This window comes from Pelophylax lessonae (genome assembly GCF_965119305.1).
Source record: "Pelophylax lessonae genome assembly, chromosome: 12".
Lineage (NCBI taxonomy): Eukaryota > Metazoa > Chordata > Amphibia > Anura > Ranidae > Pelophylax > Pelophylax lessonae.
Window position 1 is genome coordinate 209,542,297 of NC_138779.1, and position 15,742 is coordinate 209,558,038.

Sequence of the window (15,742 nt, forward strand, 5' to 3'; positions counted from 1 at the left end):
GATGGGGGCACTTGTCTTTACACGCGCATGAACTTTAAGGGCATCCCAATCTTAGTCCATAGGGTTCAATATTGAATTGGCCCACCCTTTGCAGCTATAACAGTTTAATCTCTTCTGGGAAGGCTGTCCACAAAGATTAGGAGTGGCCTGCACAAAGTCCTGATTTCCAAATTTTCTTTTAGCTTGTGAACTATCTGATTATGACCCCCTTCTTGTTCAAAACAGGTTATAATTTGATTGACATAGAAAAGGATGTATATCCATCTGTCTTCTTGATTCCTGCAGTAGAGACAGGAGTCTGCTTTACTTCTTGAGAATCCCTCTCTAGTAGGTACTTCATTCGCATTCGCATTCCACATCCTTGTAGATTGCTTAAAACCGTAAATGCTCTCCTGGAGTTTACACACAAGGTGGTCTCCTTGTTCAAACCCTGGTGATTGCTCCATGTAGAGTTCTTCTTTAATGTCTCCATATAGGAAAGCAGTTTTAATGGCTGCAATGCTAAGAAGCGCTCTGATGATGGAGTGTTTTACGACGGGAGCGAATGTTTCATCATAATCTTCACTGAGTTTCTGGGAGTAACCCTTGGCAACTAATCTGACTTTGTATTTCTGCATATTCCCTTCTGCATCTGGCTTTACTTTAAAAGTCCACTTACTTCCTATAGTTTTGCAGTTAGGAGGGAGCTCTGTGAGTGTCCAGGTTTTATTTTCCAAAATTACCTTAATTCTTCTTCTGCTGCTTTTCTATGTCTTCCCAGGATGTTGGTTCAAGAATGTTGGGTGTTTTGAAAGTGTATGAGAGCTTGCTGGGTGGTATCCCCTTTGTAGTCCGAGTGGATCTTCTGATTTCCGGCAGTTCAGCAGGATCTGGTGGGGAAACTGGTTTAGGCATAGTGAGTTCCAGGGCTGCTGTTAAAAATTGCGGGGCCCCGTACAGACTACCTGGCAGGGCCCCCCCCAAGAAAATATTAAAGATATATTTAGCTAAAATTACAACAAAATCACTATTGGCAGACACAAATATAACATAACTCACATAATTCCTGCTAAATCTAAAAAAAAAAAAAAAAAAAAACAATGTTAAATAAAAAAGAAGATAAGATGAGAAAAATATACAGGCTGGGCAGTTGGAGCTCAGTGATCAGAGAGACAGAGAGAAAGAAACAAAGTTACAATTTACAAATAAACTCGTGAGCAGAGATAAGTGCCACACAGGGAGGGGGATTAGTGAGGGACGACTGTCTCTTTTTCAGCAGATAAAAGCTGATAGCAGGGAGAGGGACAGATCAGATTCAGGTGCTGGAGGAAGATTTCTGTATTTGTTGTCCATCACTAATCCCCCTCTCTGTGTGGGCCCCCCGTGTGCTCGGGCCCCCTACAAGAGGGCTGGTGGTCCCCCCCTATCAGCGGCCCTGTGAGTTCCACCTCTTGCTCTGACTCCTGCACAGGTTGACTTTCATCTGGTGTTCTGAGTATATTCACTTCACAGCTTTCAGGGATCTGTGTTTCTGGTGATGGGCCCTCATCAAAATAAACACTATGGCTTATTGTCATTGTGACGAACGCCCATTCGCTGGGACGTTCGCCACAGGCTACTGGAGGAGTGTGAAGGCCAGCCTCCTGCCCACGGACTACGGGCCCTGGCTTGTAGGCGAGCACGGCTCTGTGTGGGGGTGTATGCTGGGGGTCCCTTGGAGTACTGTTATTTTGAATTCAAGTCCCTGTCACCCCAAGCGACACAGACTCTAGGCCTAAGCTGCCTACAACCAAGGACTTCACACAAGGAGAGACTAAACAGATGCTAATGACATAAGACTCAGCTATGGTATACTGGGGGGATGTGAATTGACACTTAAGTTATAATAAGGTGTGTTGAAAATGGAGACGGGCAGTCTGTGAGCCTGTGTCTTCTGCTTTCATCTATTTAGAGGTGGTGTGTGTTCACACTTCTAGGAATGCGTATTTGGCTATGTTTTGGGCTTGTTGTTTGTTGAGTCAATTATGATAATGCTAATCCTGTCTGGGCCTGCAATGTCATTCACCTAGTTCTGTCCAGATGGCCAGGTATGTTAATTATGTTCTGTCTACAATACATTTGCATGATGTAATCAAGCACCTAAGACTGTATATATTGGAAGTGAGTTGTTGAATAAAGAGTCTGTGTTTTTTAGTTTGTTTTACCCTTCATCGAGCTTGGACTGATGTTTGGGGGGAATTGGGGGCCATAGTCACTGCATCACATGGGATTCGGGAGACCTAAGACGGAAATACTTGGTCGAAGTATTGGGAATCCGTTACAGTCATTTTGTCAGTCTTTGGGTGTAGGATTCTGTAGCCCTTCGTTTGCTCACTGTAGCCTACTAGAAAGCCCTCTATGGCTCTTTTCTCCAGCTTGGAGTAATTTTAATGGCTCTTGAGGGTAGTCTGTTCTGTGGGTAGGTTGCAGTCATGACTGCTTCTCCACAGTACTTTTGAGGTAGGTTGGCATCTGACAACATGCACCTAGACATATCTATAAGAGTGTGATTTTTCCTTTCTGTTAAACCGTTTTGTTCAGGAGTGTATGGTGTGGTTTTCTGAAGTACTATTCCTTGTCTCTTCAGGTATGAGGCCACTTCTTTGTTTATGTATTCTCCCCCATTGTCGGTGCGTATTATTCCTGGTTTCCATTGGAATTTGTTGCTAGAAATGGCAACAAACTCTTGCAGTTTCTCTGAAGTTTCATTCTTGTGTTTCATCAAATAAGCAGTTGTGTACCTTGAAAAGTCATCAATGAAAGTCAAGTAGATATCTGTTCCCACCTGACGTGGGAGTTTTCATTGGACCGCATACAGCACATGTAGCTTTTGCTTCAATACAGCACTTGCATTTCATGAGCACTTTGCAAGGCGCTATTGTCAAATCTTCTGATAAGCCTCTATTTATAATGTCCTGCATAACTTCTGTGCCCCCGCTGCCTGTGCCATAAGTGAATACATTTGCTGTGTAGGTCATTAGCGACTGTATTGGCTTGCTGGTGTGTGGTGATGAGCTTGTATAGGTGATCATACAGGTTTCATTTTGCGAGGAATCGCTTAATATTGTAAATTGTGCATTTGCAAGACTTTTCACTGATAGGAGGCTGCCTTCTAGTTCCTGGAACATACAGCACTTTCTTACAAGGATACTACTGTGCTTGCCTCCTTGTGGTGTAATGCAGTTCAGGAAGTCCTGGCCTTTAGATTTTGAGATGATGTTTTTCCCATTTGCTAGGAAAATGTTGTCTTTTGCACTGTAATCAATGTTTGTGGAGAAGGTCTCATCACCAGCCAAGTTGCTTGTTACACCTGAGTCACTTTAAATGTGTAACTCCTTGAAGTGTCTGCAGTTTCCTTTGTGGCTGCTTTGACTCTTTCTTTTCGAGTTTTCACTGCTTGGCTTTCCAGATAGAACAATCCTTTTTTAGTGACCTGTCCTTTTACAGTAAAAACAGGCTCTTTGTTGTGCTTTGTGTCTTTGTACATCTTAAGAGCTTTGTCATCATGGTGTGTGTTTTCTTTTCTTCTGTCATATTCATCAATTTATTTGCATTTGACATAGTCTAGCGTTAGCTCCTGCTCAGGTCTGATTTCTAAAGTGTTAATAAGAGCAGTATTTGTCTCTCAGTGGCGCAGCTGCTCTCTGATTTCTAGCATAGCTTTCACATAGTCACACATTTGCTGGCCTTCTTCTAGCCTCATCTTGTACAGCTTTCTTAGCAGAAACAGCTTGCTCTTTAGGCTTGCGCGCTCATGCAGTTTTTGTAATAAAGTCCACATACCTTTGGCCATTTTCTCTGTACTTATGTGGATAAGGTGGTCATCTTCCACTAGTAAGCTTATGGTTGTCTTTGTCTGTCTATCTTTTCTGTCCCATTCCTCCATCTGTCCGTTTGTGGGTCTGTCTGTATTCAGCACTTGCCAAAAGTCATCCTTGCTGAGAAGTATTTCTAGCTTGAACTTCCACAGCTAGTAATTGGCATTGTTCAGCTATGTGATTGCAAACTTTACATCTGAACCGCTTGCCATCTTTCAGCAACTTGTATACAGTACTTACTAACTTGTAGTATTCTCTCCAGTGCCTGGGTCCATAACCTGTTGGCTGAGTATTATAATGATGCGCTGGAAGCTTCTTGAATAAAGCAAAAAGCTTTACTTTCATGGAGAAAAAACAGATAATATCTTTACATGGAACAGGAAGCAGAAACATACAAAAGAGTTAGAATACAGTAGAGATTTACATGCACATTACACCATAATGCCACAGCGCCACCTGCTGCATAGATAGCTATAATGCATATATAATTTCACAGTATACAAGCAACTTTGCTGTTCTTCCAACATGCAGGAGCTGCTGGTCAATAAGAGATCCCCCACCCTGCACAGCCAGGCACACACAATTTTCTACAGCACCCTGTAGTCAGAAACCAGTGCTTGCAGCTTTGTTTTTGTGTTTTTGCAACTTCTGTACAGTTATTTACACTCCTCAGCTTCCTCCAGCACACTTGCTTGAAGCACTACAACTCCCAGGACCAGCTGGGACACTGTTAGGTGATCTAACAATTGGGCTCAGTCAGATTAGTAGCAAATGCCCTTTACAGGCATGTACCGCGGGCCTCTTTGGCAGTGTAGCAAAGTCTTAGTACCCGCTGTCTTCCTCCTGTGGCTACTGATCCCAGCACCACCTCCTCAGGCCTTGCCAGCCCACCTAGCTGCAGCTTCCCCTTTCTCTAGCCCTTCTGGTGAAGATCCCACAGTCCTCCCAGACTGACTCTGCATTCATCTCAGACTGCTTGCACCCAGTCCTCTCAGGCTGCCTCATAGTCCTCCCTGACTGTAACACTCACCAGCTCATCTTGCTGTCTTCTTTCCTGGAGATTTGTCTGGCAGTGTTCTCCTCCTGCTGTCCTTCTCCTGCTCCCGTGCCTCTGGTCAGGACACCTTGTGTGTCGTTAAAAGGGTTCCTTCCAGAACCGAGGTCAACCCCTCCCATACTAAGTGGTTACCCTTAAGGGTCTCCAACAGCCTCCTAACACTCCATCTCCATCTTCCACCTGAACTCCACTGACCCAGCTGGGCTGACCCTGAGTATTTGAGGGGGTCTGCTCCCTGCCAACCCATCTGTTTGGGATTGGTGAGGGCCCTCAGAATACTCCTGACAGCTTATCCTCACCTCCACTCCCATTCCTCCAGAATCTTCTCTATGTTTCTAGAAGTGGAGGGAGGTATTAAAGTTGCTGCCTGTGAGTCACACCAGCCTCCTTGAGTCACTCACCTAACGCAGATTAAACACAGGCTTGGCTGCTAGCCAAGCCCATATATTTTGCCTACTCTAGCAAAAACCTTAACAATTCATATTCTAGCACACTAAATACGGCAAGGTATGTCTCTCACCCAATAGCTAAAAGCTGGCAGGAGGGACAGGGGGAGAAACTGGCTTTCAGTTGCTGCAGAGAGCCACACAGGGCATTGTTATAATAAGTGTAATAAGAACTGTAAAGACGAAATCAAGGTGGCTAAAATAGAACACAAGAGACATATAGCGGAAGAAGGAAATCTGGCCAAAGAGGACAGAGAGAAGGCGAAAGTGCTAAATCATTTCTTCTCTTCAGTCTTCACAAAAGAATCGGGGGGCTACACTAACACAGCTTGGAATGCTAAACTAAATAATACACCTCAGGAAGTACCGCCATGGCTAACAGAAGATAGACTTAGAACTAAACTAGAGAAACGTAACATAAATAAATAATCGGGACCGGATGGCTTGCACCCGAGGGTTCTTAAAGAGCTCAGCCAGGTGATTGCCAGACCATTATTCTTGATCTCTAAGGATAGTCTACAGACGGGTATGGTGCCAGCTGATTAGAAAAAACAAACGTGGTACCAATATTTAAAAAAGGCCCGAGATATATCCCGGTTAACTATAGGCCCGTCAGCCTAACATCAGTAGTCTGCAAGATTTTGGAGAGGATGTCAAGGGACCACATACAAGACTTTAGTAATGAAAACTGTATTATTAGTAGTAATCAGCATGGATTCATGAAAAATCGTTCTTGCCAAACCAATCTATTAACCTTCTACGATGAAGTTAGCTGCCACCTAGATAAAGGTAAGCCTGTGGATGTGGTGTATCTGGACTTTGCAAAGGCATTTGACACCAATCCCCATAAACGCTTACTGTACAAACTAAGGAATGTAGGTATGGACCATAGGGTGAGTACCTGGATAGAGAACTGGCTCCAGGGGAGAGGGCAAAGGGTGGTGATTAATGGGGAGTACTTGGATTGGGTGGGTGTGGAAAGTGGGGTCCCCCAAGGTTCTGTCCTGGGACCAATCCTGTTTAATTTATTCATAAATGATCTAGAGGAGGGGATATCTAGCACAATCTCAGTATTTGCGGATGATACTAAACTAAGCATGCCATTATCTTCTATGCAGGATGTGGAAACCGTACAAGCGGACCTGAACAAAATAATGGGGTGGGCAACTACATGGCAGATGAGGTTCAATGTTGAAAAATGTAAAGTAATGCACTTGGGCGTCAGAAACACGAAAAGCAAGTTACTCACTAGGGGGGGGGAACCTCTGGGTGAATCTAAGATGGAAAAGGACCTGGGGGTACTGGTGGACAACAGGCTTGGCAGTGGCATGCAATGCCAAGCCGCTGCAAGCAAAGCCAACAGAATACTGGCATGTATAAAAAAGGGGATTCATTCCAGAAATAAAGAGATTATTCTCCCACTCTACAAGACTCTGGTCCCGCCATATCTGGAGTATGCTGTCCAGTTCTGGGCACCGGTCCTCACGAAGGATGTGCTGGAACTAGAGAGAGTCCAGAGAAGGGCAACAAAAATAATTAGGGGGATGGAGGGCATCAGCTATGAGGAAAGACTACAAGCACTGAACTTATTCTCTCTGGAGAAGAGACGCTTGAGGGGGGATATGATATCAATGTACAAATACTGTACTGGCGACCCTAGCATAAGGAACAAACTATTCAGAGAAAGGGAATACAATAAGACACGTGGCCACTCACTAAAACTAGAGGAAAAACGGTTTAACCTTAAAATACGTAACAGGTTCTTCACTGTCAGAGCAGTAAGGATGTGGAATTTACTTCCACAAGCAGTCGTATCAGCAGGGAGCATCGATAGTTTCAAAAAACTATTAGATGGGCACCTTAAAGACCACAACATACAGGGGTATACAATGTACGGTTAGCAGCAAACACACACACACACATCATAGGTTGAACTGGATGGACTGATGTCTTTTTTCAATCTCACAAACTATGTAACTATGTAATTGTTCTGTCATCATTCATTGCTCTACTCCATCAGCTACAAAACATCTTTCTCTATGTCATGGAGAAGAGGAGATGGAGAGGTTTCTGTAGTCCCATCCTAGAATGACAACAGTGCTTCTTCAGAGACTCATTGTGGTGAGTGAACCTGTAGTACACATTAGGTTTATTCATCTGCAAATGTTTTTATATTTCAACAGCAACATCTACGAGCACAGTATCAAACGGTGTGCAATGCAAAACATGTACATCTATGAGCTTAAGCTCCTGTGTGACTAACACCACCATGAACTGCACCGGACAAGAGACCCAGTGTGTGAACTATACAGTGGCAACTACATCTGGTAATTTCATACATAATTTGATAATATCATACATTTTGCAATTGCATAATGCAAATGTGTCCTGTCCTAGTATATTGACCTCGGACATTACTCAGTCCCTACACTCCCATGTGACAGTGTTGGTGCTTGGTGATTGGCCCAGAGATGTCACATGGAGGTGGGCAGAGAGTCCTGAACCTTGTGTAAGCTCCAACCAGAATCAACTTGAAGCTTACACAGGACCAGAGGAGGGCTTGGCCTTTGGGCATTCCCTGGGCGGAACAAATGATATATAAAGGGCTGGTGTCCCATTTTCCATTCAGATATCAATCAGAGAGGAACTGCCACTCAGGGACACATGCTTGGCATTATAGAGCTACCCATTCACCATTCAGATCTGCAATTGCAGAGTCCAGTATAGGAAGTATTTCCACTTTTCACCAGGCCCACCATACATTGCAGCACCATGGCACACTTTCTTTAGCCCATGGGAATCTGCATCTACAGCTGGCTGTAGTGCTGGTGGGCCACCATTAAAGGTCTGGTATGTATTTTTTTCACAATGAATACACAACTGGCAGGGAAATGTAATTCACTGGCATTTTAAATGGCATGTTTTCTTTGTAAATGTCAATTTTGCTGTCATAGGTGTAGCACTGCCCCCGTAGGAACTTCTGAGTACAAATCAAGCTTGGGTCTCCCTCCGATTATCCTGTTGCCGGATACCGGGTATTTTCACACGCTGCCAGGTGCACACACACACACACACACACACACTTTCACTCATTGTCTTTAATGACCAGTCTAGGGGATTTGTTTTATTTGGAGAACTTGGATAGGAGAAGGGATTAGAGGGATACTTTAAATTCAGCTATGTACAGGTGAGGACAACTCTCACTTGGCCTCACTTTAGTGGACAGATCTGCTAAATCATATAGCATTTGCATGGGAAGAATAAGTCATTTTCTTGTGTTAGCAGCAGACTCAATGAACTCTGTATCTTCAGGGCACTAGCCAGTGTCCCCATTAACTTACACCCAGCCCACTAACTTTTTAGCACTCAGAAGGGGATTACAACAGCAACAGTATCTAGGATCCCTTGTGGGATGTCTGTACTCACAACGCCCTTGTCTACAGGTCACCTTCTTCTGTAGTACGAGACGAGATCCATAGACATCCTGCCTCAGTCAGCCCTTAAAAGAGTCCCTGGGTTTCAGCATCTCTGACTATGGCCCTCAGGTTGACCACCTGAGGCCGCATGGCAGCCTGTGCTCGGGAGAGGCAGCAGCCACCTCCCCACATGGACTCTACTCTCCACCTGATATTCAGGAGCCACATGTGCACCCAGATATAAATACAATCACCCAGCATGCACCAGGACCCCTCCAGTGCCTATTGGCCAGGGTTGTACAGCTATCCCCTGCTTTCATCTGCATGGTTTCCTCCCACTGTCCAATAAACTGCACTACAATTGGATCAGTGTGAAGCCAGGATGAGCAACATCAGAGCACACTAGGCAGGGCCTATCAAAGAATCACAGCTCTCTGCTAAGCAGACAGCTCCTAGATTTACCTATTAGGCAGAGAAACCAAAAATGATATACACCTACCTAACACCTACCTAGGGGCGTGCTACATAGGTTATATACATCATACAAATATTTACAAATAAACAGTGCTCAGGACCTTTAGTAGGGGTGCAGCTAATTGTAGACAAGACACCATATGATATAGGATCCATAGTCATAGAGGGATTGTCATGTAAACTTCACATTTATTCCAAACATGAAACAGCCAACAAGCCATAAAACGCAATCAAAATCAAGCAGGGCCAGTTACTGAGCACTCGGGCTATGATGGAAGATCGAGCAAACCCCTCGGTAAGGGAACTGGGGTGGGGAGGAATGGAGGACAGCCACCAACCAGTGTACAATCCGCTGTGCGGACTCGGGTTGCGGCGCGCTGAGGATGACACCCACCAGTCTCTGGAAGGAAGTCAGAAGAGAGCCGCAGAGAGCTGGCATGGACTGCAAGCATTAGGAGTTGCCGTGATGACGCGCTTTGCCAAGTCGTGGACTTGAAGGCAACCAGCATATTTATGTATTATAGGATGAATTGAAAGGGAGGGGAATGGGCGTATCCACTGAAGAACATGAATACCAATCTCCCATCGTTACCCTTACATAAACAAATACCAAGAATTAGTAAAACTTATGATTAACCACTTGACCTCCAGGAGATTTACCCCCACCCCCCCTTCCTGACCAGGCCATATTTTTTTGCGATACGGCACTGTGTTACTTTAACTGACAATTGCGCGGTCATGCGACATGATCATGTGACCGCCATGATTGCTTGTCTCAGCAGTCACATGATCGGAAAGCTCCCAATCGCAAGCTACGATTCTGGCCTTTCCGACGGGCGCGCTCTCTCTGCGCAGCTGTATCTGCACCAATGCAGGCAAATATGCGGCTGCTCGGCGCCAAGGGGTTAACTTAATAAGAGGGCTAATAAGTTAATCACAAGTTGTACTAATTCTTGGTTTACATGGCAGCCCCTCTATGACTATGGATCCTATATGATATGGTAACTTGTCTACAGTTAGCCCCACCCCTACTAAAGGTCCTGAGCGCTGTGTATCTGTAATTACCACTACTCCATGGTTTTCATCCACAGCAGCCCAGGACAGTCTTTAGTGTTTCTATCTACAGGCCCACATGATATTATGGACTTAGCGCTCGATCTCTAAATGTTGTTTTTACATCATACGAATGTGCCACTTCACAGGCAGGTTTAAGGCAAGCATATTATTTAAAGAAATTGGCCATATTTAATGTTTCACTTTAAGCATTATTAGCTTGCTGCTCCAAATGCTTGCTTGCATCCAAATGTTACTTTTTAAAAAATTGGTTTCATGTTAGTACATGAACCCCCCCCCCCCCCCCCATGCAATTTTGTGTGACTATCCCTAACCTTTATGTCCTGAAATGAACAGAACTGGTTTTAACCTCCCTGGCGGTAATCCCGAGCGTGACTCGGGGTGGATTTTTTAGTCCAGGATCGGTATCCCCGAGTCACGCTCGGGGTAGATGTGCAGAGAGCGCAGCGGTCTCTTACCTTCTCCTGGCGATCCAGCGATGATCCCCCATTGCTGTGACCGCCAGCTGAGAGTCCCGCCGCTCGTCCGTCGGTGTGATGACTTCCTAGTTCCGTTCCCTGCAGCAGCAATGGAGGGAAATTCAAAACGTTGCACAAAACACAAACACATAACACATTTTATATTATATATTATATATATATATATATATATATATATATGCACACACACACACACATATATATATATATAATTATATTATTGATTCGATTATAATTCATGCGTTATATATTATGTGTGTGTGTATATATATATATATATATATATATATATATATATATATAAAATATATATAAATATATATATATATATATATACACACACACACACATATATATATATAATATATAACGCATGCATTATAATCTAATCAATAATATAATTTTATTATATATATTATATAATAAAATTATATTATTGATTCGATTATAATTCATGCGTTTGTGTTTCAAATTTATCACATCTGGGATGTCTACTAGACTCTTGTTTTGGTCAGGTTTAAGTCAGTAATTACTAAGAATTGTATTCTATAATGCATAACGCCAAATTTCCATGAAATAAATTGTACCGCTTTTGGTACAGAATTCCTGACATAATCATACCGCCAGGGAGGTTAAAGATTTGGCTTCCATTGACTTCAGTGAGGTTCGTATTAATGTTTAGAAGCTCAGCCCAGTTGGGCAAAACTCCCACAAACCAAACCCAAAGCTCATCTCTAGCTGTTACAGCCTCCACACTTCTAGGAATATTTTCCACACAATTTTGGAGTGTACCGGTGGGAATTTGTGGCCATTCAGGCAAAAGAACATTTGTGATGTCAGGTACTGATGTTGGATAAGAAGACTTAGCTCCCTATCAAGTGTTCCAACTTATCCCAAAGCTGTTCGGTAGGGTTGAGGTTAGGACTCTGTGCAGGACACTTGAGTTCTTCCACACCAAACCCATCAAACCATGTCTTTATGGAGCTGGGTGCAGTAGTGTATTTTGGTTTTATACTGCCCTAGGTAAGACTAAAGTTGGGCGCCCCCTCCATCTAAATTTGTCCCACCCCAGCTGTCTCAGTTCCTGTCTCAGGGTCTGTTGAGGAAGCTGCAGCCGTTCACAGTGAACAGCTGTGGCTTATTCATAAGACTCTGAGACTTGATTCGTCCAAGTGCCACATATGTGGCCAATGAAGCAAAGGATGTGGTCAGCAGGACATAGGACAGGGTCAGCAGGGCAGAGGATGAGGCAGCACTGATGGGCACTAATAGGCGATACTGATGGGCAATGATAGGCAATACTGATGGGCACTAATAGGCGTCACTGATGGGCACTAATAGGCGACACTGATGGGCACTGATAGGTAGCACTGGTGGGCACTGATGAGCAGGGACCAATTGGCAGCACTGATAGGCACTGATAGGCAGCACTGATGGGCACTAATTGGCAGCACTGATGGGCAGTGATTGGCAGCACTGATAGGCAGCACTGATGGGCACTGATTTGCAGCATTGATGGGCACTGATAGGCAGCACTGATTGGCACTGTTTGGACTGCACTGATTATCAGCACACTGATGATCAGTGCCCTGATTATCAGTGTAGATGTTCCCTTTTACACTTGCCGGTTACCGGCTCTCTTCTCTCCCACCACTGTGACAGCGTGAGGAAAGGAATGCCAATATCCCGTAACTTTGTTTAGATCATGATCAGCGGTGATTGGACACAGCTGATCATGTGGTAAAGAGCCGCTGTGATTGGCTCTTAACCCTGACCTGTAATCAGTTGTGTCCGAAGTGCACCGCAACGGGTGCTGGGGGGGGGGGGGGGGGTCACAGTTCTGAGGGGGCATCAATAGACTGGACGACTGTTCTGCAGCCATCATTGGGCTTTAATGCGGTTGCCTGGGGGGCAGCGCCGCTTCCCTGAAAAATGCAGACCAACGCAAGCGCCTTGTTTGCGTTAAGGCACATACGCTCCTGGCTGGGTTTGGAGATATACATTAGGCTTGGTCCACTGCTGTCACCATCAGGAAACCCACCCTGAGCAATGCCATGCAGCCATTGTTGGAGTGTACATAGACGGGAAGTGGTTGCAGCGAAGCTGCAGGCGATCAGCAACACAGATGTAACAAATGGTTTAAATAAAAAGTAAAAAACATTTTATTTCAATAAAAGTCAATTGTATATGATAGGCTTTAACAAAACGAATGTCTTTCATATCAGGGTCACATCTATTTTAACGAAAGTCAGGCGTTAACTGTCACTTGTGTTATAATTCTCTTCCTGCAGGAAGCTCCTCATCGGCTTTATTCTTTGGAGGCTGCGGTACCAAATCCCTGTGCGATGTTCAAAGCCTTTCCTCTACTATGAATTATTTGACTGTTGTAAATAACTTTACTTGTGAAAGCACCGCCATCATTCCCAGCACTACTACTCCGAGCAATGGAGGAAACAGCATTACCGCTCCAAGCAAGGGGGGAGCCATTTTCCTGCTCTTTTCCACAATTGCTGCCATGCTTATCCTCCACCAGTTTAATAAGGATCCCTAAACATCTTGGGGCGCATGCTTGTGAAAACAGGTCATTGGAGGATGAATTCAGGGGAACAGTAAATGCATACTGCTAGGACTGAAAGTTCAAAGTTAAACTAGATGAAATATCTTGTTCATGAATGTTATGTTCTCTATGAGTCTAACACTTCCAGGTATTTCAGTATTCCTCCTCCTGACAATGCATTCAATTGCTTTTCTCTCTAGAAGGGTGCACTATCATTGTTCAGTAATGTTTAACTTTAAGCCGAAATTTTGATCTTACTTACCTATTCACCTGTGTATTCTTTCCTATAGTTGTTATTACAATAAATATTAAGATTTGCAGACTAGCCACTAGAAGGAACTCTGTATTTAATCTAGCCTTAACCACTTGCTGACCAGGCCTTTTCTGGAACTTTTTGTTCCCAAGCATACATCAGTATTTTTTGCTAGAAAATTACTTAGAACCCCCAAACATATTATATATATATATACACACAGTCAGTGGTGTATTTTAGTTTTGTGCTGCCCTAGGCAAGACTAAAATTGGGCGCCCCCCTCCCCCTCCTATGTAAATGTGCCCCATTCCTTCCTTTTTAAGAGATGTGACTCCCTCCAAAATTGAAGGACTAGACTACAAGTCCCAGCATGAACCACTGGGATCTCATGAGAGATGGTGGGAGAGAGAGAGGGGGGTGGGTAACGGAGGGTGAGAGAGGGGGGGTGGGTGAGGGAGGGAGAGCGAGAGGGGGGATGAGAGAGAGGAGGGAAGAGAGAGAGAGAGAGGGTGGATGAGAGAGAGAGGAGGATGAGAAAGAGAGGGGGGGGTTGAGAGAGGGGGGTGAGAGAGTGGATTAGAGTCAGAGAGAGAGGGGGGATGAGAGAGAGAGGGGGGGGTAGAGAGCGAGAGAGGGGGATGAGAGAGGGGGGATGAGAGAGAGAGGGGGATGTGAGGGAAAGAGAGGGGGTGAGAGACGGGGGATGAGAGAGAGAGAGGGGGGATGAGAGAGAGAGCGAGAGAGGTTAGAGAGAGAGAGAGAGGGGGGATGAGAGAGAGAGGGGGTGAGAGAGGGGGGAGAGAGAGGGGTGAGAGAGAGAGGGGGATGAGAGAGAGAGGGGGATGTGAGGGAAAGAGAGGGGGGAGAGAGAGCGAGAGGGGGGATGAGAGAGAGAAAGAGAGATAAAGAGGGCAGCTCAGAGAGAGAGAGAGGGGGGGTGAGAGAAAGAGAAATACAGTGTATATATATATATATATATATATATATATAATATAAATTTTTTTTTTTTAACAGAGACCCTAGAGAATAAAATGGCGGTCGTTGCAATGTTTTATGTCACACCCTATCTGCACAGCGGTCTTTCAAATGCAATTTTTCTGGAAAAAATACACTTTTTTAAAATTAACCACTTGCCGACCGCCGCATGACTATTTGCTGCGGCGGTCAGCCCCTACTGGGCAAAGCGACGTAGAGCTACGTCGCTCACCCACGAGCCTCTAGGGGGAGAGCACGCGCCACCGGAGGCGTGCTCCCGCCCCCCGCTCATTCCCTGCCTTTTCCGTGCGAGTGACCGGCAGCTCCGATGTCTGCTGGCCACTCGCGATCTCCCGCTGGAGAGGGAGAAAGGCAGACGGCTTATGTAAACAAAGCCGTTCTCCAACCTTCCAGACTGGGGGGGGCACCAGGGAGAGCTGTCAGGATGAGTCACCCAGCCCTGAACGCTAGTAAACTCTTGACCCAGATTCAAAGACTAATCTTACCATGGGCCAGCAAATTTGCGTGCACTATTCTAGCACACATTAGAGGGTGCTACACCACTTGCCGCTAAATCACATACCTGTACGTCATTGGCTTTAAGTGATTGTACCCAAGTGATTCCTGCAGCTGCAGGCATTACCCCAGTACCATTTTTAGAGCGGACAGTCGGCTCTCTAGTAATATTGACCAATGCAGCTAAGCAGCTGCTCGGCTGTTATTACAAGCAGTGGGAAGGGACGTCCCCCCCTCCTCCCGCTCGCCTGGACTCTCCAGTCCCTCCAGGAGACCTGAGCGGCTGGCCAGAGACCTGAACAGAGCCAGAATCATGACTTCACTTCTGGGTTTACTGGAGAGCCAACAGCGCCAGTTTTTAAAAATCAAAAGTATTCAAAAACGCCAATTTTGGTGTTTTGAATACTTTCAAGTGCAGAGGAGGGTTTTGGGATCTTATAGACCCCAGATCCCTCTATAAAGAGTACCTGTCACTGCCTATTACTGTCACAAGGGATGTTGTGACAGCAAAAAAAAGTGATAAAAACAAAAAATATAGGTACAGTGTAAAAATAAAATGAATAATAAAAAAATAATTGAAAGCATCCCATTCCTCCGTGCTCCCACGTAGAAGCGAACGCATACATAAGTTGCACCCTAAAATGTAAACAGTGTTCAAA

General features: G+C 44.8%; 1 protein-coding gene across 1 annotated transcript in view; it reads left to right on the forward strand.

The window, feature by feature from the left end:
• LOC309569018 (uncharacterized protein) overlaps positions 1-13,333 on the forward strand; it is a gene marked incomplete at both ends in the record, with an annotated part of 63,859 nt that extends 50,526 nt beyond the window's left edge. The window contains 2 exons of the mRNA XM_082274779.1: positions 7,523-7,666; positions 13,074-13,333. Coding sequence (XP_082130905.1) covers positions 7,523-7,666; positions 13,074-13,333 — 404 coding nt within the window. The remainder of the gene's footprint in view (positions 1-7,522; positions 7,667-13,073) is intronic.
• Between the last annotated feature and the right edge of the window lie 2,409 nt (positions 13,334-15,742).